The following is a 21460-nucleotide window of genomic DNA, read 5'->3' as shown; positions in this document are numbered from 1 at the left end:
CAAGAAAGTGCTGCACCTTCGCCCTTTCTTATGCCACAGATCCAGCACCTCCTTTCATGCACCTGTACATGCACCATACCCTGCTTTAAAAACAGTCTTATAAAATAGCCCCATCGTAATCATCATTGGTATAAGGAACATTATAGAACTGAGGGTTACACTTCCTTGTAACTGAGTGCTGCGAGTGACCGCTAGCGTCACGCTAGTGGGATCAATTGACTCTGCAGAGGCCACTCGCAGGAGAAGTGCCAAAAATCGATCTGGATTGTGGCTTTTTTTGTTTGTTTGTTTTGCTTCTTTATGAGGAATAAATAAGGTCTGACAGGCTTTTAAAACTAGTTCACTTTTTCTGCTTGGTTTTCACCTGAGAAATACCAGGAGATTTCCTTGTGTTCGCTGTTTTGCTGGATGTCTCAGGTATGTAAGGTAATAATTGGAGATATACCAATCTCCTAGAACTGGAAGGGACCTCAAAAGGTCATCAAGTACAGCCCCTGCCTTCACTAGCAGGACCAATTTTTTTTGCCCCAGATCCCTAAGTGGCCCCTCAAGGATTGAACTCACAACCCTGGGTTGAGCAAGCCAATGCTCAAACCACTGAGCTATCCCTCCCTGAAGGTCACACCTTAACTGAAAGGGTGGAAGAGGAAATGCTGAATCCTATAGAAAGGGATCCTTTTCCCCAAAGCATGCAATAGGCTTTGGCGTTAAATGGTTAAAGAAACAAAAGAAGCACAGCATGTTAACATAATCGCACTACAAGTCCCCTCTGGCTCTTGCTTGCTTAGCTATCAGTGGCAAGGGACAACAGAATACCACTAGTTCTCCAGTCATCCCTAGAGTTCCCAAGCAGAACAGAACGGACTTTTTAATGTTAAAACCAACAACAACACAGCATTCATCACCCTCCCCGCCCAGTAACAGCAACAGCTAAAACCTCATAGCCCTTCTTTCTGGACTGTCGTGTTGCTGACAGCCTCTCGGGCTGAGGATGCACAGCAGTGGCAGAACAGCCAAGTGGGCATGTGCTCTACTGACGTAACAATGTCGGCAGCAAAAGTAAAACTTTCTAGCGTAGCTATAACCTCCAAAACAAACCACTACCACCACCCCGGGGCGGGAAGCCAATGTTCATTCCTCTGCAGGTCCCCTTTCGAAAAAGAAAGGTGCTTGTTAAAAAAAAAAAAAGCCTCCAACACTGTGGGCCAAATGTGACATGCTGACTAATCACATTGTTGATGCCCAGTAACGTGCGTCTGTTACAACACCCCCAGCTCTTGCACAGCACTTCCTATCAGTAGATCTCAAAGTGCTTTACAAAGGGAGTCAGTGTATCCCCCTTACACTGATGTAGAACCCCAGGCCCAGAGAGGAGACGTGATTTGCCCACAGTCACTCAGCAAAGCAGTGTCAGAGCTGGGAAAAGAGCCCTGGTCTCCTAAGTGCCAGCCCTGTGTGCTGTCTACTAGGTCACACTACCTCCCTGTGCGCTCGCTGGAGCCTGGAGCTGCTTTGCCTGAGTTAGGATTTGGCACAGACAGGAATCTCTCGTTATAAAACATGTGCACGCCTTGCTGAGTAACCAAGGGAGCTCATGAATATCCCTCCTCCTCTCTTTGTGTCCGTCTCGGACTCTTGCCAGTGCCCACCTGGATTTAGACTGCAAGCCCTGGGGGGCAGGGGCAGGGGCAGCATCTCCTCTAGGCACCATGCATTGCCTAGCACTCTTTGGGCCATTCAGAATAACAAGGCTTCATTCATAACATGCAGCAGCGCTAGGATTCTAGACTCTTGCTCCTTTTGTTGGTACCTGTCTCTCGACTTTCCACAGAGCAAGGGGCCAAAGTGGAACACTCCCGAGCTCATCACGTACTGTTTGAAGATGATGTCGTCAGGCTTCGCACTCTTCCTCCGGTGGGGAAACACCACCCTATCGCAGAGAAGCAGAGTAGTGTGAGGAGCTGCAGGAGCTAACAAGCCTGTAGCTAGAGGTAGCTGGATAAATTTCGGTGAAACATTCTCGTCATAATTTGCTGATGCAATGAAATCAAAACGTCGTGTGGTTTCCTGCCAACTTACCCACCCAACTCCTCAGCAGCCCTGGCTTCCACATGGCCTGCCCCAGAGCTGAGTCTTCATTCTTTGTCACCAAGAATTTGGTTTTCAGTTCAAATCAGAATAAAATCAAACTTCAAGCTAGCAAAAATCCTCCACAGAACAGACTTCCCAGGTCTCCTGTACCCCTTAGCGCCCTCAGGAAGAGCAGAATCAAGTGCAGCATCCTGTGCTCCGGCACAGCGGATGATATTAAACCTTCTATCCTCCCTCCCTGCCCTACCAGCATAAGGCCAAGCCTCTTTCCTGCTCCAGTTCTATCTCGCTGAGAAGAGACATCGCACTCTTCCCACGCAACAAGTATTGTTACAAACTGACACTGCCTGGAGGCTCATACTCAAGGCCAGAAAGCAGACTCTTTCCCGTGCAAACGTGACCACAATCCACCACTTGCCCCATGCGAGGTTCATCCATTCCTATACAGTAAAACTCTCCCATCTTTGTGTTTCTGTTCCCTGCCTCTGTGCCCTAAGTACTCAGCTGGTGATTGGGATTCATCAGAAGTGATGTGGAAAGAGTGGCGCAGGTTGGATTCCTTTGAACTTCATCTAAGCAGGAGACCAGTTACAATATGGGTGTGCCCTGAAGCTGGGAGAACATGCTTAAAAGGGGAGTGTAGGAAGCAACTAGAGAAGAAGGCTGGTTAGGACAGTGGTTAAACTGACTAGGGCCTCAGAGATGTGGGTTCAACTCTAGACTCTGCCGTTGACTTCCCAATGTAAAATAGGGAAAGAGCAATGCCCTACTTCACATGCATGTTGTGAGGATAGATCCATCAGAGAATGTGAGGTGCCCAGATACTGGGAGGGTCACATAAGTAGCTACTTGTTTTCCCCGAACCATATTTAAAGCCCAGACAGCTCAAGGCTTCAGCCCTGTAATGTGGATGTGTTTGGGTCTCACCTACCCCCGACCCAGTTACTCTCAGACTCCATGACTCACACTGCTTACCGACAGGCCAGGCAGCTGGAATGTGGTGTCAGTTAAAGCTGGGGTGTCCCACTTGAACTTGCCTAGTCTCTTCCCCTCCAGTTTTGTGCTTTACTTCCTGCTCTCCTGCCTTCTGGCCCCTTGACATGTGAGTTCCAACAACGAAGAGGACGTCTCCGCTGCAGGGGGTGTGACATACGCGAGCTAACCAGCTCAGGTACTGGGGCAGTGGTCACCTGAGTGATCACCCAGGGCCCTGGGTGAGCTGCCACAGCTTCCCCACTGCCAGAGTCTAGAGGGGGGAGGCTGGAAGGTGGCGTCAGATTCAGCAGCTCAGGCTCCCTCTAGCCCTCAGAAGAGCAGCCCAACAGCTTTACCAGGCATGCAGGTACTGACCTGGGGTCCTGGCTGATGGTAGGGTAAGTGCAGGTGCCTCTGCAGTAAAGCTGGTACTGCCGGCGCGTGCCAAGGATCTCGAAGTTCAGGGTCTGATCAAACTGCCCTGCCACAGTGGAGGAGAAGTGTATCTTCATGACAACCTCTCCATTAGCAGGCACCGTCCAGCGGAAGCCGCTCAGCCTGGCGGTGAGAGAGAACACTTTATGTGCGTCAGACACCCAACAGGACGAGACTGAGAAAGCTGGGGTGACTTGTAGAACACAACATCCCAGGAACCCTGCCAGATGGCTTCTGGGTCAGGACCTGGCACGCAACAAGAAGGTGGACACTCCGGCGTCTCGCCTGTAAGAGCAGAAGATGGCACCGTATGTGTGACTGCGGTACTGGAGTCCTACATGCACAGCCCCTTAAGCCTAGCCAGAGCACGCTGCTAGTGCAGAGCGTGGCTGCAACCCTGCTCAGTGCCAGTAGCTCAAGGGAGTCCATTATACCAGTGGGTCTCTGACAATGGCTTCCTCTTTGCTTCCGAGAGAAATTCAAGGGGTTCACTTTCAATACTGATCCCTGTGAGGCTTGGATGAGAGGCCACCTCTTGCCATGACCCACTGGAGGCCTGGCATTCTCAGCAGAGGGCCCTTGGGACCTTAGCAATTTGCTCTCACAGCCAGTCTGACAGTCTGCATTGGCTGATCTACAGGGTGTGCCACAAGGTCCATCTTCTCTGAGGCACTGCCCTGACGGGCGGGAGCTGGGCAGGTTGGCAGCAGGTGAAGAATAGTTGTTTTCAGTATCTTGGTTTATTTCAGAAGAGCCAAGGGAGAAGACTGTATTAACCCCAGGACTTCTGATAAACCCTCCCAACACATGCAGGAAGAATGCACCTGCACTGGAGCCGAGTCTGGTGCTGGCCCTTTGTCCCCAGGAAGGGGAATTCCCAGTGAACGGGAGATTCCATCTGAACAGCAGTGCCGCTGTGGGTGATCTGCTCCGATGAGGAGCTGGGAGGAGGCACTGTCTGTGCTGAGTATAGGGAGTGAGCCTGCTTGCCTGCACATATGGGCCAGCCTCGTCACCGGCATGGGAGTGAAGAGATTTTACTCTTTCTGCACCTGTCACAGCTAAGGCGGGAGCAACAGACTGATCCAGCATGAGAATGAGACATACACAGAGTAGGGCTGCCAACTTCCGACTCTCACAAAACTTAACAGCCTCTCCCTGCCCCCGCTTGCTCCATCCGCCCCTCCCTCTGCCCACCCTCAGGGGGTTGGGGTACAGGAGGGGGTGAAAGCTCCAGCTGGGGGTGCTGATTCTGGGGTGGGGCCAGAACTGAGGGGTTCCGGGTGCAGGTGGGGGCTCCTGGCTGGGACGGGGGGTTGGGGTGCAGGGGTGTGTGAGGGCTCTGGCTGGGGGTGCAGGCTCTGGAGTGGGGCTGGGGATGAGGGGTTCAGGGTGCAGGCAGGGGATACGGGCTTAGACCAAGGGGTTCAGAGGGCGGGGGGGGGGGATCAGGGCTGGGGCAGGGGCATGGGAGGGGGGCAGGGGGGCAGGCTTCAGGCAGCGCTTACCTCAAGCAGCTCCTGGAAGCAGCGGCATGTCTCTGCTCCAGCTCCTACACGGAGGTGCGATCAGGCGGCTCTGTTTGCTGCCCCATCCGCAGGTTCCCAGCCCTTGTATGCTGCGGGGGCGGCGTTTGGGCAGGGGCAGCATGTGGAGCCCCCTGGCTGCACCAACGCATAGGAGCCAGAGGGGGACATGCCACTGCTTCCAGGAGCTGTGTGGAGCCAGGGCAGGCAGGGAGCCTGCTTTAGCCCCACTGTGCCGCCAACCGGACTTTTAATGCTGACCGTAGCTGCCAGGCGTTCCGGTCAAAACCCAGACACTTGGCTACCCTAACAAAGAGCCCTAAGCACCTCCCTGCTACATGGAATCATCCACTGTCTCCATTGAGCAGCACCCACTGCTGTTCAGTGTGCCTGGGAGACATGTCCTGAGTGAGCAGAGTCTGATCTGGTGGGACCCCTAAAAATCCCCAAGGCAGAAGGAACATCACCAGCCTCCAGTCTCTATGGCTCGTACTAATCAGGCTCCGTGCTAGAAAGCATCAGGCTAAGCTGCTTGGTAGCTCACCTGAGGATCTTTTCTTGGGACTGTTCCCCAATCAAGTTGCTTTGATCCAGCTCTGACAGTGGTGCCAGTGCTCCAGGGCCTGGCCCCTGAAGACCCTTCTTGCGGCCTGTGCTGCGCTTATCCTTCTGAGCCTCACGGCTGGGCTCCGCTTTGTCCTTCTTCAGTCTGCCTCTGGTTGGGGTGATCTGTTCTTCCTGCAACCCAGTGCGAGGGCAGGAAAAGAGTCAGAAATAGCTCAGGAGACCCCAGAGGAGGGGCAGCAAAGTACTCTACCAAGGTGCATTAGTGCCTAGCCAAGAGCAACGGCACTGAGAGGAAAGAAAAGCCAGGAACGGAGGCAAATGTCTTCTTTGTGCCCACTCATGTTTAAGCAGCAGGAGTCCATGGTTAGGGTCACTGTCTGCTTAGCCCTACGTCCCTGAGATAAGGCCTCCAGCGTGTTCAACAGGACAGATAACAAGTAATGAGCATCCACCCTCCACCGGATTAATGGCTTCTTTCTGTGTAGGGTTTAGATCCTTTGTTGTTGTTGTTTATTTCATCAAGGAAACCTCTCCTTGTGAAATGCCTGTACAATTCTAACCACAACAGTGAGGTTGGTTAGTTTGTTGCTTTTCATGATTTACAATAGGCTTTCAAAGGTTTTTCTTCCCCTTCCACCTCTTCCCCTTCTTTGCTGATTGACATTGATTTCCCCCCTGTGCTTTGAATTGAGCTGCAATGAAAATGGGTCTTTATTTAAAGGAAAATTGGAAAGAGGGTGTTTTTTTTAAATCAGCAAAGGCCCAAGTTCAGGTTCTCGAGCCAGCACTAACCCTCAAAGCAAACAAGGGAGCTGTGGTTCTTAGCAATGTCAGGGTCAGTGGGTAGGAAACAGCATGGCTAACATCTTCACAAACATGCACATCCAACTGGGATTCTAATCTGCACGCACAATTACCATGACTCTGCATGGGACCAGGAAAATTGCCTGTGTAGCTGACCAGCTGGAAGTGCCACAGCTCAGCTGGGTCTGAAGTCATGGTAACTGTGTGCGCAAATCAGGTGCACAAGCACTCACACCTTTCAGAAAATGTAGGCCCTAAGGTTTACTATTATTTATTACCACAACACACAGGACTCCAGTCAGGGAGCAGGACCCCATTGTGCAGTGCACTATACAAACACGGAGTATGGTTAGAGGCTGATGTCAGTCCAAATCTTCCTAGACACAGGGACATGTCATGTCTCTGCTGCTAATTTCACTTTATGGTCAGGCCTTGCAGCTCACCAGCCAGATCATTCTCATCACCATGGGACCTTCTGCAAAGCAACATTTCCACTTAGCCCAGTACCTTCACCACAGGGACAGCAACAGAAGCATCTGCACTGCCCTCTGCATCCTTCTTTTCCTCATCCATATTTGTATCTTCAGGCACAACGAAGGTGAAGTGCTTGAGGGCTTCTCCTGCCACATGAGCCATCCGCTTCTCTGGGTAGGGAATCACGGAGAAAAAGGCAGTCGGAGGGATGGGTGGCCCTGAGGGACCGAGCCCCAAGCCGTCCAGGATCTAAGCCATGAGAGAAAGCCTTTCATTAATGCCTCATTCATCATTAATAAGGCTGCAAGTCATGGATTCTGTGACTTTCTGGGACCTCTGTGATTTCTGCACTGGCCCATGCAGCTGATCCCAGGGTCGCCTCAGCTGCTCAGGTGGCCCCAGGCAGCTGGTCCCGGGTGCTGCCCTGGAGCAGCGGTCCAGCAGCAGCAGAGGCGGGGCCCCGAACCACCCCCAGCCCAAAGGAGTAGCGACGGGGCCCCGAGCTGCCCCGCACCCCGGGGCACTAGCGACGGGGCCCCAGGCCAGCCCCCGCCCTGAGCAGCAGCAGTGGAATGCCACAGGACCCCCCGCCTCTCAGAGCAGCAGCCACGGGAGCCCCTTCCAGAGCACCTAAGGTTTAGTCAGGAGTATTAATATAGTACAAGTCATGGACAGATCAGGGGCCAGGACTTTGTGTTTATTGTCTATGACTTTTATTAAAAATACCCGTGACTAAATCATAGCCTTAATCATTAACCTCCAAATCTTTCCTCTGCAGAGAGGAATGGAGTGATAAACTGCCACCCAGGAGTCAGGTGTGATAGTGGGTCGCTGCATAAGTGTAGTGGAAAAGCCCCAGAGCATGGCCAGCCTGTGGAAATCCTTCCTGCACGACTCCAGGAAGAAATCTTCCGCATAGTCAGTGGCCTGGGAAGTTACAGATGTCAGCACTGTGGCCCCATGATCCGCCTGGCTCTTGTGCCATTTGCAGCTAACTCTGTGGTGCTGATAATTCCATTAGAAAGGAGGAGCCAGGATGGCAGGAGCAGAGAAGAGGAGAGGAGAGAAGAGACACACACAAAGGAAAGAGGATGGCAGGAGAATGAAAAAGGAGGACTAGGAAGAGGAGGAAAAGAAAATGAAAGTGGAAGAAGAAAGACGGAGACAATACTGGATTACACCACTCAGCACTTATTCAGCCTGAGGTGCTTCTCAGACATGCAGCGCTGAACCTTTATTAACAGTGGGAATCATCACCCCCAGTTTACAGCGGGGGAAACCAAGGCAGAAAGAGGCTATGTGATTTGCCCAATCCTGCGAGGTGCTGAGCTCCCTCAACTCCCACCACCTCTCAGCAGGTGCTCAGAACAGAGCCCCCAGCTGCAGAGCCTGGAGCGAACACATGTAACAAACAGCCTGCCTTAGAGCTTCCTTCGCCACGGCAACCCTGGGCTGAGCGCGCTCCGGAGCCCAGGAACACCTGCTCTTGCTCACCATGGACAGTGCTTTTACCTGCTCTACTTCTGGCAGCTTGCCACTCTCCAAGATCCTCTTCCCACCGGTGTCCTCTGAGTTCAGTACATGGAAATCCAAGCATGGCACCCCCACCTCTTTCTTTCCATCCTGGTCTTTGTCTGCTGCTTCTGCCCCTTCTCCCTCCAGCCCAGACACCTTAGAGTCCTCCAGGGCCTTTAGCTTTTCCAGGCGCTCCTTCTCGGCTCTCTCCTTTTCCAGCCGCTCTCTCTCAGCTCTCTCCTTCTCCAGTCTTTCCTGGCGCTCCCTTTCCCTGTCCTTCCGGCCCTTGCGGCCAGACGGAGCCTGACGCTGATCTTCTGCTTCATGCGGGGTCTCCTCAAGGCCTGTGGGCAGCAGTTGGACACCCTGCACCCGGTCCCAGAGGGACAAAATCTGGACAATTTCCCTCTGTGCGGCCTCATAGACTTTAAACCTCTGTGTCAAGTTCTTCTCACTGTCGCTTACCACCTCCTTTTCCGTTTCCTCCTGCTCCGGGATCGGGGGTGGCATCGGCCCTAGTGGCAGGACGTCTGGCAGAATGAGTTTGCTCCGCTTTTTCTTGTCCTCCTTGTCACACGCCACAGAATCTGGACGCTCTCTCACAGACACTTTCCTCTCCACCCCTTCGTTCAGCTTGAGGTCTGACCTGTTGACAGTGGAGATACTGGCACCCTATACGGTCAGGATTATGGAAAAGGAAGGGAACATTTTTCAGTACTAACTCATAGCTTACAAGATATTTGTATTACCGTAGCGCCTAGGAGCCATGGGCATGGACCAGGACTTCACTGTGCTGGGCACTGCACAGACACAGAGCAGAGATGGGCCCTGTCCCGAAGAGATTCCAATCTAGCTTATTTGATACAGAACCTTCCCACAACAAGTGTGCAAGGGCTATCGCATCCCTGCACAATTATGTCCTCAAGGTCTCTTAACAGGAAGGCTACTGTGTTCTCCTGGGTCTGAGTTCGAGATGCCAGCAATGCGGGTAGTGGTTTGGACAAGCCCAGGTTTCAGACAAAATTACTCTCTCCTGCAGGAGACTTCAATGAAGTCAATGGGACGAGTGTGTGCCCTGCACCTCTGACAATCGGGCCCTAGTGAATGTACAGACCTGGCAGCATACCCTGAATGTAAAGTGATTCTGGCCCTCTCAGACTATGGTGGGAAGCTGAGGGCTGTCCAGTGCTTCGCACATGCACTTTCTAGGTCAAAACCAAGCAGTGCAATTGCCCCTGGAAATGCACTAGAGGTCAGTGTGGTCTATAGAGACCAGGTGTCCTATGCTGAGCGAGCACAGTGCTGCGCATGAGCTGAAGGTTCCCAACAGCCTTCAAGAACAGACCCTTGTAATATATTCATCACTAGCGACTGATTCCCTGGCCTAGCAAATTCCATGTGCTACAAGCTGCTGCGGTGCTGGCTTGTGTCCCATGACAGGGTCAGTGCAGAGGCGGTCGTAACCACCTTTATTAGCAGAACCACATACCTGTTTGCCTCCCAGCTGGCTTTTCTTTCCCAAGGCCTCATCTTTGTCTTTTCCAGACTCCCTCTTCCACCGTTTGGTCTTCTTCCTCATCTCTTCTTCCTCTCGCAAGCGCTCCAGTTCCTGCTGGTGCCTCTTTTCCTCAAGCTCTCGAGCCAACTTCTCCAGCTCCCTTCAGCAAAGCAGACAGAAAACTCACTCGGCATAAACTCTCAGCTCTGCTGCAGCCCTGGGAAATCTATGCTCTTAGAACATCAGTCTGAGCTTGAGGCCTTGCTCCATAGTTCTCAAGCCAAAAGGGACCATCAGATCATCTAGTCTCACCTCCTGTAGTCTGCAGAGCTTCCAGGGCAATAATGCAGCCATTCACTTGGAAGCCCACACAATATATAACTGAGCTCACGTCAATTTAAAAACAAACACATTGATTTTTCTTCTTCTTTTTGGGGAAACAAAATTTGGCCTCACTGAGGAAAGCACTCAAGTATGTACCTAACTTTAACCATGACCGTAAGTCCCACTGACTTAAATGGGACTTAAATACATGCTTAAAGTTAAGCATATGCATAAGCGCTCCTACTGAATAAGGATGATTACCTGAATCAGAACCTAATTCTCTCTCACACACCCCTTTGGCTACGTTAATATTTATGGCCAGTGCCACTATGCATATTAAGTCAATGAGAGGGGTACTATGAAAATAGCAGTGTAAGAACTTATCTACCATGAAAATAACAGCAAAACTGAGCCAGTATAGTTCATATGTGATTTTCAAGGAATAGGAGGAGCTTTCTGTGTCTCTAGAAGAGTTACAGTTGAATTTTCAGTGTTGTCCTTAATTTAGGGTTGTTAAAGCACAATAATATGCAGTTTTAGCGAACACTTCTCAAAGTGTTTTACACAGGAAGGGCAGTATCATTACCCCCATTTTACAGATGGGGAAACCAAGGCACAAAGAGGGGAAGTCACTTGCCAAGGTCACCCAGCAGCAGAGCCAAGACTAGAACTCAGGTCTCCCAAGTCCCAGCCCAGCACACTATCCTCTGGCCACCAACCTACATGATGGGTAAAAGCAGGAGAGTCATTTGGTCCTTCCAAGTTTCCTACTGTGTGAGAAGAGAGGCTCCATCACCTCCTGTGAGCTACGTCTCCCACTTCCTGAACCGCTGAGGAGAAACAGAACTTCCTGCTGCTGCTTCTGAGCTATTCTTCCCACCATCCCACTCACCCACGCTCAGAACCATGACTCCTGCTTGATAAACCCAGACAAACCCACTGAAAAGTGGGTAGTGCCAGTGCCTGGTGCAGGAAAAGAAACAACAGACAAGCCCAGAAGTGTCCCATGTGGAGGGTGGAGCAGCACTCCCAGGCAGCTATCCAGGACAGTTCACACACCTCTTTTTCCGCTCCCGTAGCGCTTGGAGCAGTTCATTATCAAACTGAATTTTCTGCTCCTCGGTGAGAGCGTCATACTCTTCCTCATCCATCTCCTGGAGACGAGCCTTTTCCCTCGCAATGGCGTCTTTCTGTTCCTGTTCTGTCATGCAGCCAAACAGAGAAATGCACCGGCTGAAATCATAGCTCAGTGCTCAGGACAGGCCTTCCCCTGGTGCCAGCTTGTGCAGCGCCCCAGGGTCACACAAAGGTGTGTCTCCCTACTCCGATTAGCAGGCACTGAGTTAGGTGCTGGGGGGGAAGGCAGGGGGCCTCATACATCTACACTGAAGTGTAAGCCCAGAGCTCGAACTCAGGCTTTACCCCCCCGTCCGTCCACACACAAATCACGCTAAACTAGGGCTCAGACCCAGACTCCCAGGACCCCATGGGGGTTGAGGGTCCAAGCCTGAGTCAAGCTGGGACCCAGGGTTCAAGCCCTCTTGCTTTGCAGCACAGATGCAGCCCCACTGGGCTTGTGCTTTGGGAATCTGCCAATAGTATCCCACAATCCCATGGGCCAACTCTCTGTGACCTCTGGACTGTCAAGTTTCCCACACAGCACCACGAGCAAAGGGCTCGAGTGACCACGTTTTGGGAGAGCGCTAGGAAGTCTGGGAGATGGGGGCTGGACTGGAGCCCGCATAATGCAGTGTAGGGGCCCAGGGTTCAACAGTTCCTAGCCTGGGGTTACACATGGGTGTAGCTGCTCAAGCTCTAGGTTAACACACCCTGGGTCTGCTGACTTGAATTCTGCCAGCCCTGGGCTTGCATTGCAGTGTAGACAGATCCTGCGAGTCCTACAATGCCGGCCCCACTGTATTTTGTGCATTGTGAAGCTGGATCCCAGGGCAGCTTTGGCTCTAAAACTACAGGTGCTACGGGAGAGAGGGCAGCAGGTTCTACCCAGGTAACTATGTGAATGGGATGTCCCATGAGACCCAGCCTCAGCAGGAACCTAAAGAATCCACAGGAGAGTCAGACCTACTTGATGATCCTGATGCAAGCTGCATAGCTACCCCCAAAACAGAGCCAGAGCTCAGATTCGTCCCAGGCACCTGGACTGTGCCGATCTCTTCCATGAGAATTTCTCTTCCCCATTCCAGCTGCCAGTGTCCTCAGCACACTAGGGGGCTCTGAGTATACGCCCCTAAAAACAGCTCCCCTGTTAGGCTTAGCAGCCCTTTGACTCCTGGAAGCCAGTCCACCTACACCCTGTTTCCCTGCCAGTCTCTCTGCCAGGCCTGCGCTGCTCCGCCCACTGGCTGCCTGGCAGTGACTGCCCAGCATCTGCCACCAGCTGCCAGGACAGCCTTCCACCGGTGAAGCTAGATCTTTTCTTTCAAACAAAGCTGTATCCCTTCTGTGTCTCTGCCCAAGGATAAACACCCTTTCAAGTGCTATTTAAAAACATGTGACTACAGGTGTGAAAAGCTGCAGTAACTCCTGTGAAATGATCAAAAAGAGGGATCCTGGTGGTTAGCTTGTATTGCTGCCTAGATATGGTGATAGGCCCTCTAGAAATTAGGACTGGTCAAAAAATTTCTGTTGAAACTGTTCTTCAATGGAAAACTGGGTTTAGGACTAACCAAAACATTCTGAGAAAAGTGTCTGCTTTCTGCAGGAAATTTAAATTTTTGTCAAAAACCCAAATGCCCAAACATGGGAATATTTCAGTTTGTATATTCTGCCACAGTGCTTCATGGGAGTTGTAGCTTGGTTACCTTGTGTCCCCGTTTGCCTTTAAGGGACAGGATCCTGAACTGGACTGCATCTCCCATTACGCACCACATTCAGGGATACCCGCGATGCCCTGCCTCCCATCTCCAAAAGGAGAGATTGTGATGCATCATGGGAGATGAAGTCTGACAGGGACCCTGGCCTATAAATGAGAACAAGACACCTGAGCTACAACTCCAATGAGGCTCCACAGTAACAATTCCAAATTGAAATATTTTGGTATCTGAATTTTCACCCCACAAAAAAATCAAAATTTTCTGTTGAAAATGCAGATGAAATTGTTTTTTTTGTTTTGGTGAAAATTTTCTGAGGTGGAAAAATCCCCCCAGTTTTCTGACAGCTGGTATTAGAAATGCCTAGACAGACACACAGACATGTAGAGGTGTGAGTGTCAGGGAGTTCAGAGAAGAATCCTTCTCACCTTCCTGCTCTTTCTTGGCCTTCTCCCTAGCCTTCATGGCAGCATAATCCTGGAACAGGTTCACCATGTAGATGTAACGCCGGTTGTTGATTGCTTTGAGCAGGCAAAGGAGAGCAGAAGGCATATTGCGGGCAAAGAGTGTCTCTAGTCCATCAAACACCACTCCCCGATAGCAGTCACTCAGCTGTGAAAGTGGAACACAAAGTGCATAAATTCATCCTAATGAGTACACAGTATTCTCATCAGCAAATAAAACTGCTGTGACATAAAAACATATTAGCAAGCACTATCCCCAATTATCTGAAATAGTCACAGATTCCAAGGCCTGAAAGGACCACTCTGATCACCTCCTCTGACCTCCTGCACAGCACAGGCCAGAGAAGCTCACCCACTGACTCCGCCATCAAGTTCAAAATTTCTGGTTGAGCTAGAGCAGATCAACAGCACATCTCCACCTGTTTTGATTTTCTCTGCATATTTCTCTCTCTCTATGCCCCTTACTGCCCTGGCCTGTCTCTCCATTGCCTTAACCTATCATTTAAATCAAACCTTGACAACACCACATTCCCCATCCCTTCACACAAACATCCTCACCCAACACACCAAGCTTCATGACCAGCATTTCCTTCTACCCAGGTGAGCACCTGCCATACCTGCATCCTCTCTGAAAGGATCTCCACCAGTAGCTCCTCGGGAAGCATGCAGCTCATCAGGCCCGATTCTCCTGCCATGCTGGCACTGACGCTGAGCCGTCGCTGGACAGGAGCACTGGGAATAGGGCTGGGAGGAACCTGCAGCATTCACCACCCCAAGGAAAAAAATGCTTCAGAAAAACCCATACAATTCCTCTGGAGACCAAGCTCGTTTCTTCTGCCCACCACATCAGCCCCTTCACCCTACCAGCTAAGACTGCTGTCACATGCTAATGGTGCAGCTTAGCCCAGAAGTCATAGGACTGGAAGGCTCCACAGGAGGTCATCAAGCTCAGCCCTCTGTGCTGAGGCAGGACCAAGGAAAACTTAGACCAGTCCTGGCAGATGTTTGTCCAGCCTGTTCTTAAAAACAAAAATGCTGGGGATTGCACGCCCTCTGAGTCTGACAGCGAATCGTTGGTAACTATACTTGGAGTACAGCCTTCCAACCAGCTGAGCACCCACTTCCCTCCAGGCTTAGTGTTGTGAATTCTCGAGTTGTGAGGCTGCTGCTCAGTCCATGGCCATGGGAAGGGAGCTCAGGAAGGGAGGAATTTTCCTCCCATGAGTAGGCAAGGGCAAGGGACAATCGCAGTGCCGCAGTCTGGGGGAGTGTAGGGACTGCTTCCTCACTGGGGGCAGCACACACCCGCTGGGACAGCAAAGGGGAGGTGGAACTGCTCCCCCCCCGCGCACTTTGGCAGGGCACGGAGCGGGAGGAGGCTGCCCTGTTCCACAGAAGGGGGCGGCACGCCCATTCCATTGGGTCTGGGAGCTGTGTGAAGGGAGCAGGGTGGTGAAGTTCCTTAATACTGACCCCAACACAGTGGGACTCAGATGGCCTCCTGGCTGCACTGGTTGTGGATACCTGAGACCCTCTATTGCTGTGTCTACACTAGAAACGTGAGCCAGTTTAATAGAATCATAGAATCTCAGGGTTGGAAGGAACCTCTGGAGGTATCTAGTCCAACCCCCTGCTCAAAGCAGGATCAATCCCCTGACAGATTTTTGCCCCAGATCCCGAAATGGCCCCCTCAAGGAGCCAATAAGGTCAGTTAGGGGTATGATTCTTTAGGACATTTTCAACCTGGAAGGAAGTTATACTGGCTAAAATGTGCTTTTGCTTGTGTAGCTTATTTTGTTCAGAGAACTAGTATAAGCTACACTGGCTTAGCCGCTAAGCTGAGTCCCCACGAGGGGGATTTGCCACGTAGCCATATCAGTACAGCATCCCCTTGCTAGTGTAGGCTAGGCCCTTTTCCGTAAGCTCTCTCAGGAGCCAGATCAGGCATTTTTTTAATGTCTCAACCTACATATTTATTAACAAAAAGGCAGGTGCTACCGCCTGTGTAGGGTGTCTGTACCCAGGGTACTGGACTGGGACACTGGAGACCTGGGCCTAGTCCTCATTCTCCCACTGATTTGCTGTGTCACCTTGGGCAAGATACGTAGAGACAAATTTTCAATAGGGCCCTCTCATTTTGGGTGCTTTGGTTTATGGGTACCCAACTGTCAGAGAGTGGCTGGCCCTCCAAAGGGGTCAGGCACCCAGCTCCACAAGGGGGAATGACTGATGCACCTTTGGTTAGCCTGGGTGCACTTAACTCGCTGAGTAATGGGGAAAATGTCTGCGACTCTCAGAACCCAGGTCTACAGACTGAGGCTGCCGGGGCTCCATGTCCCTCAGACCTGAAGTTTAGAGCTACTCAGCACGCACTGCACCCACTGACTTCAGCTGGCATGGTGGGTGCTCAGGCCCCAGGTGTCCAGAGCTGAGCACTCAAAAATGGTGGCAACGAAAATTAGAGGCCACACTTGAAAATTTGGACTTTCAAACTTCTCTGAGCCTCAGTTACTCCGGCTATAAAAGCTGAGCAGGACAACGCTGACACCTCACTACACTAACACACAGAACACACTGAGCCAGATCCGCACCAAACTCTTCAGGACGTGTGTGCACATTGCTGGTGCTTAACAAACAACTAACCCCCATCAAACCCTTGGAGATGCACCTCAGCCCTCACTCCCAGCACAAGAGTCCGCCCAGCCCCAGGTCTCTTGAGTAGCTAACTTTGCCTAATTCAATAATGCTTTTATCACATGGACTAAGCCCACCAGAGACTAGACCAGGGGTAGGCAACCTGCGGCACGTGAGCGGATTTTCAGTGGCGCTCACACTGCCCGGGTCCTGGCCTCCGGTCCGGGGGGCTCTGCATTTTAATTTAATTTTAAATGAAGCTTCTTAAACATTTTAAAAACCTTATTTACTTTACATACAACAATAGTTTAGTTATGTATTACAGACTTATAGAAAGAGACCTTCTAAAAAGGTTAAAATGTATGACTGGCACACGAAACCTGAAATGAGAGCGACTAAATGAAGACTCGGCACAGCACTGTTGAAAGGCTGCCGACCCCTGGACTAGAACAAGACCACCAGGCTTATTTTTACTTGTGAGCACACAGGTCAAAACCCTAAGTCAGCAGAGATGAAAGCCCAGTGTAGCCCCAGTGCAGGAGTCACAGTTTCTCACACACTGTTGGAAGAGTGGTGGAATAATCCCATCTGTTTACTGATGTGAATTCGCTTTCACCTGTGATCCGGTTTGATCCGACTGGTGCTGCTGCTTCTGAGCCTGTGAGGCATGGCCTTCTGACTTCCCCCTGCCTGTTGCTGCGCTGCCCCTGTAGCCCTTGGAGGTGATGGACTGTGGCCCGGTTTTGGTCTCGGAGCTTGGCTGGCTAACCTCCGTGGTATGCTTGGCCAAAGCCTCAACGCTCAGTCTTGTGCTCAGAGCTGTCTGCCCTGCAGAGCCCTCAGAAGACTGACCTGCTAGGATGAAAGAGGAGTTAGGGCAAATCACATCCAATCCGCAGAAGACTGGCTACAGCAGTTAGCGTTCCTCGAACGGGTTACCACACATAAAGGCCTTTCACAGCTGCTGGCGCTGCTCGTGCTGTATCTGTTCCAAGGGGAATCATGAGGCTTTGTTCTCCAGGGCTGTCAATGCAGCACCTCTTGCCTGCACCATGTTTGGGCACAAAAACTGTCAGGAAAATCGTTCCTATTAACCCTCTCTAGCCTGGGGGTCTCCTTGTCCCTCTGCTTGGGATTTTAGTCCTCAAAGTAGGACCCCGTGAGGGTGAGCAAAACCCTCAGGCTGCCAGCTCCAAGCTTGCTAGTGTGCACAGCTCACCAGGTCCCGGGGGCAAGGGCACAGGACCTAAAAGCAGGAGTCTAACTGAGAGAATTTGCAGGAGCAACTTCTTTGCACAAAACCTTCAAATATGTGAATGAATCCATTTATATTTTTTTGTAACTCGCTGAATAACTGACCTGGGGATTATGTTTCACACACCCCATGCTCATTAAATCACTATCTTTTCAAGCCAATCATTTTGGATCTTAATGGGCACTGCAGGAGACTTCAACTTCAGCAACAAGATATCATGAAAAGCATTTCTGGATGATCATAGCAGGAAGCCTGGGCAGACTGGCTGTAACCACCCATGAATTAGGGCAATCCCTTAGAAAAGCACCAGAGTGTTTTACCTCTAGTATGAAAAGGAATACATCCAGAGCATCACAATGGAATGACATGCCTAGGTGCTAACATCAGAGACAGAGAGATTTTTAACAGGCAAGAGCCATTATAGACTGCAAGTTGGACTTTGCATTACTGGGGATTCTGCACCTCTGAAACCCTCATATTCTTCTTGATTTCAAGGCTAGAAATCCATTATTGTCCAGCATTACTGCTATTCAACTAGAGGTGGTAATCTAACTGCAAACTGAGAAGATCACTTTATGATCCAGCTTCTACTGTCTTTGGAGCTCCCCATGGGATTTCATACCCAGATGCATCAAAGCTCTCTCCACCCATCCCCGAGGTTACCAAAAGCCCCTGTGGGTTGCTGAAAAGTCTTCATGACAATGCACTAGAGGGAGAAAATGAAGGGAGGGGATGGCAAGGCCCTATGATCGAAATGGTGCTGGGGTCATGCCCAGCATTTCTGTGCAGCACGGCTGTCCAGCCTTTGTGCTGCTGAAGGTCTGAGCCCTTACCAGCTTCCTCTGACTCCCGATGTGCCTGCTCAATGGCAGCCCTGATGCACAGCTCCCGTGCGCGAAGCCCCGCGGAACTGCTCCTGTCGGAGAGGGCTTCCAGCACCACAGCGTCGATGGATAGGCAGGCAGCACTGTAGTGTTTGGCCAAGGTGACAGCTGCAGTTGTCTTTCCTTTACAGAAAGGGAAGTCTCTGATGAAATTCATGTGTGGTGCATCTTTATCTAGACATTGTATGAGCAAGTGCTTTGAAATGGCCTGGTGTGGGATTTGTAACCCCTGTGAATAGTAGAGTGATAGTCACTTTAAAAAGAATGGCCAGTGATGCCAATGACGAGATGGATATTATGGGTATGGGCATAAATCTAATCTATCTCACACTGGTTATGAAAGGGGATGAATTTGGCCCACTAACTTCAATGGAGTTACATCAGGGATGAATTTGGCTCAGGGCACCAAACTAACAGGTAGTTAAAGACAACACAAATCCCACTGATTCCTCCATGTAAACAGCAGCATCAGTCACACATCGGAGCCAGGCTGGTAAGAAAAGCAGTGTTAGTGGTTAAGTGATATAGCTAGCACCGCTTTGGCACTGAACAGTGTGCAAATAAAACTGTTACTAAGCTTTCCATAACTGATGTTCTCTGAGATGTGTTGCACGTGTCCATTCCGATTTGGGGGTGTGCGTGTCCGGAGCACAGGTATCGGAATTTTTTTCCCCTACTGGTATCCGTCAGGTTGGCTCTGGTGCCCCCTGGTGGCCCATACACCTCAGTTTCTTCCACTGGCCCCATTCTCGGTGTGGCTGGTAAGGTCAGTCTTGGAATGGACACATACAACACATCTCGAAGAACAACAGTTACAGAAAGGCTAGTAACCATTTTTTCTTCTTCAGGTGCTTGCACATGTCCATTCAAATTGGGCTCGGAGTTCAAGGGCAAGCCGACTGTAGCATCGCTTGGCCAAGCTGCGCATCGTCTCTGGCCTGTTGAGTAATGACACAGTGTGTAGAAAAGGTATGTGCCGAGGACCAGGTTGCTGCCCTACAGATATCTTGAATAAGGACTTGGGCCAGGAAAGCCACCGCTGAGGCTTGGGACCCCGTAGAATGAGCAGTCAGGTTTGGGGGACAGGGAACGCCTGCAAGGTCGTAAACACGCTTTGATACAGGACGTTATCCACAACGAGATTCTTTGAGCCAAGCTGGGGAGCCCCTTCATCCTTTCGACTATCGCTATGAAGAGTTGCGGAGACTTACACAATGGTTTGATCCTTTCAATATAAAACGCCAGGGCTCGTCTAACGTCCAAGGAGTGCAAGTGTTGTTCCTCCCCATTTGCATGCAGTTTAGTGTAAAAAATTGTTAGAAAAATGGGTTGGTTGCAGTGAAACTGGGACACCACCTTGGGAAGGAAACTTGGGTGTGGGAGTAACTGCACCTTGTCCTCAAAGAAGATTGTACAAAGAGGCTCTGCTGTGAGGGCTTGGACGGTAAGGTGGATAGAAAACTGGCTAGATGGTTGGGCTCAACGGATAGTGATCAATGGTTCCATGTCTAGCTGGCAGCCAGTATCAAGTGGCAGCCAGTATCAAGTGGCAGACCCAAGGGTCGGTGCTGGGGCCGGTTTTATTCAATATCTTCATTAACGATCTGGAGGATGGTGTGGACTGCACCCTTAGCAAGTTTGCAGATGACACTAAACTGGGAGGAGTGGTTGATACGCTGGAGGGTAGGGATAGGATACAGAGGGACCTAGAGAAATTAGAGGATTGGGCCAAAAGAAATATGATGAGGTTCAACAAGGACAAGTGCAGAGTCCTGCACTTAGGACGGAAGAATCCCATGCACTGCTATAGACTAGGGACCGAATGGCTGGGCAGCAGTTCTGCAGAAAAGGACCTAGGGGTTACAGTGGACGAAAAGCTGAATATGAGTCAACAGTGTGCCCTTGTTGCCAAGAAGGCTAATGGCATTTTGGGTTGTATAAGTAGGGGCATTTCCAGCAGATTGAGGGAAGTGATCATTCCCCTCTATTCAGCACTGGTGAGGCCTCATCTGGAGTACTGTGTCCAGTTTTGGGCCCCACACTACAAGAAGGATGTGGATAAATTGGAGAGAGTCCAGCGGAGGGCAACAAAAATGATTAGGGGGCTGGAACACATGACTTATGAGGAGAGGCTGAGGGAACTGGGATTGTTTAGCCTGCAGAAGAGAAGAATGAGGGGGGATTTGATAGCTGCTTTCAGCTACCTGAAAGGGGGCTCCAAAGAGGATGGATCTAGACTGTTCTCAGTGGTAGAAGATGACAGAACAAGGAGCAATGGTCTCAAGTTGCCATGCGGGAGGTTTAGGTTGGATATTAGGAAAAACTTTTTCACTCAGCGAGTGGTGAAGCACTGGAATGGGTTACCTAGGGAGATGGTGGAATCTCCTTCCTTAGAGGTTTTTAAGGTCAGGCTTGACAAAGCCCTGGCTGGGATGATTTAGTTGGTGTTGGTCCTGCTTTGAGCAGGGGGTTGGACTAGATACCTCCTGAGGTCCCTTCCAACCCTGAGATTCTATGATTCTATGATCTCCGACACTCTCCTGGCTGAGGTGATTGCCACTAGAAATGCCACCTTCCAAGACAAGTGCAGCAGTGAACATGTTGCTAGTGGCTCAAATGGCGGCCCCCTCAATTTCAAAAGGACAAGATTCAGATCCCAGGAGTGGAATGGATCCCTTATCTGTGGGAATATCCTCTCTATGCCTTTAAGGAAGCGAATTACCACCTCATGTGAGAAGACTCACCAGGGCCGCCCAGAGGATTCAGGGCCCTGGGGTCTTTGGCAGCGGGGGGCCCCCACTTCGGCGGTAATTTGGCGGTGGGGGGCCCCTGCTTCAGTGGTAATTCGGCAGCGGGGGGGTCCTTCCGCTCCGGGACCCATTGCCGAAGTGCCCTGAAGACCCATGGTGGGGGCCCCCCCGCCACCAAATTGCCGCCGAAGACCCAGCACTTTGGCAGCGGGTCCCGCTTCGGCGGTAATTCGGCAGCGGGGGGTCCTTCCACCCCGGAGCGGAAGGACCCCCTGCTGCCAAATTGCAGCTGAAGACCCGGAGTGGAAGGACCCCCCACTGCCGAACTGCTGCTGAAGACCAGGAGCGGAAGAAGCTCCGGAGGCCTGGGCCCCGCAAGAGTTTTCCGGGGCCCCTGGAGCAAGTGAAGGACCCCGCTCCAGGGCCCCCGAAA

General features: G+C 51.2%; 1 protein-coding gene across 1 annotated transcript in view; it reads right to left on the bottom strand.

The window, feature by feature from the left end:
- HYDIN (HYDIN axonemal central pair apparatus protein) overlaps window positions 1–21460 on the bottom strand; it is a 399212-nt gene that overhangs the window by 80978 nt on the left and 296774 nt on the right. Inside the window, exons 41-51 of the mRNA XM_039503100.1 lie at window positions 18227–18400; window positions 16755–16993; window positions 14122–14259; window positions 13469–13652; window positions 11269–11410; window positions 9877–10045; window positions 8385–9059; window positions 6906–7121; window positions 5572–5765; window positions 3442–3624; window positions 1811–1930 (exon numbers count right to left, since the gene is read on the bottom strand). Coding sequence (XP_039359034.1) covers window positions 1811–1930; window positions 3442–3624; window positions 5572–5765; window positions 6906–7121; window positions 8385–9059; window positions 9877–10045; window positions 11269–11410; window positions 13469–13652; window positions 14122–14259; window positions 16755–16993; window positions 18227–18400 — 2434 coding nt within the window. The remainder of the gene's footprint in view (window positions 1–1810; window positions 1931–3441; window positions 3625–5571; window positions 5766–6905; window positions 7122–8384; window positions 9060–9876; window positions 10046–11268; window positions 11411–13468; window positions 13653–14121; window positions 14260–16754; window positions 16994–18226; window positions 18401–21460) is intronic.

Source organism: Mauremys reevesii, linkage group 16 (genome assembly GCF_016161935.1).
Source record: "Mauremys reevesii isolate NIE-2019 linkage group 16, ASM1616193v1, whole genome shotgun sequence".
Classification (NCBI taxonomy): Eukaryota; Metazoa; Chordata; order Testudines; family Geoemydidae; genus Mauremys; species Mauremys reevesii.
This window is presented reverse-complemented; position numbering and strand designations above follow the sequence as displayed.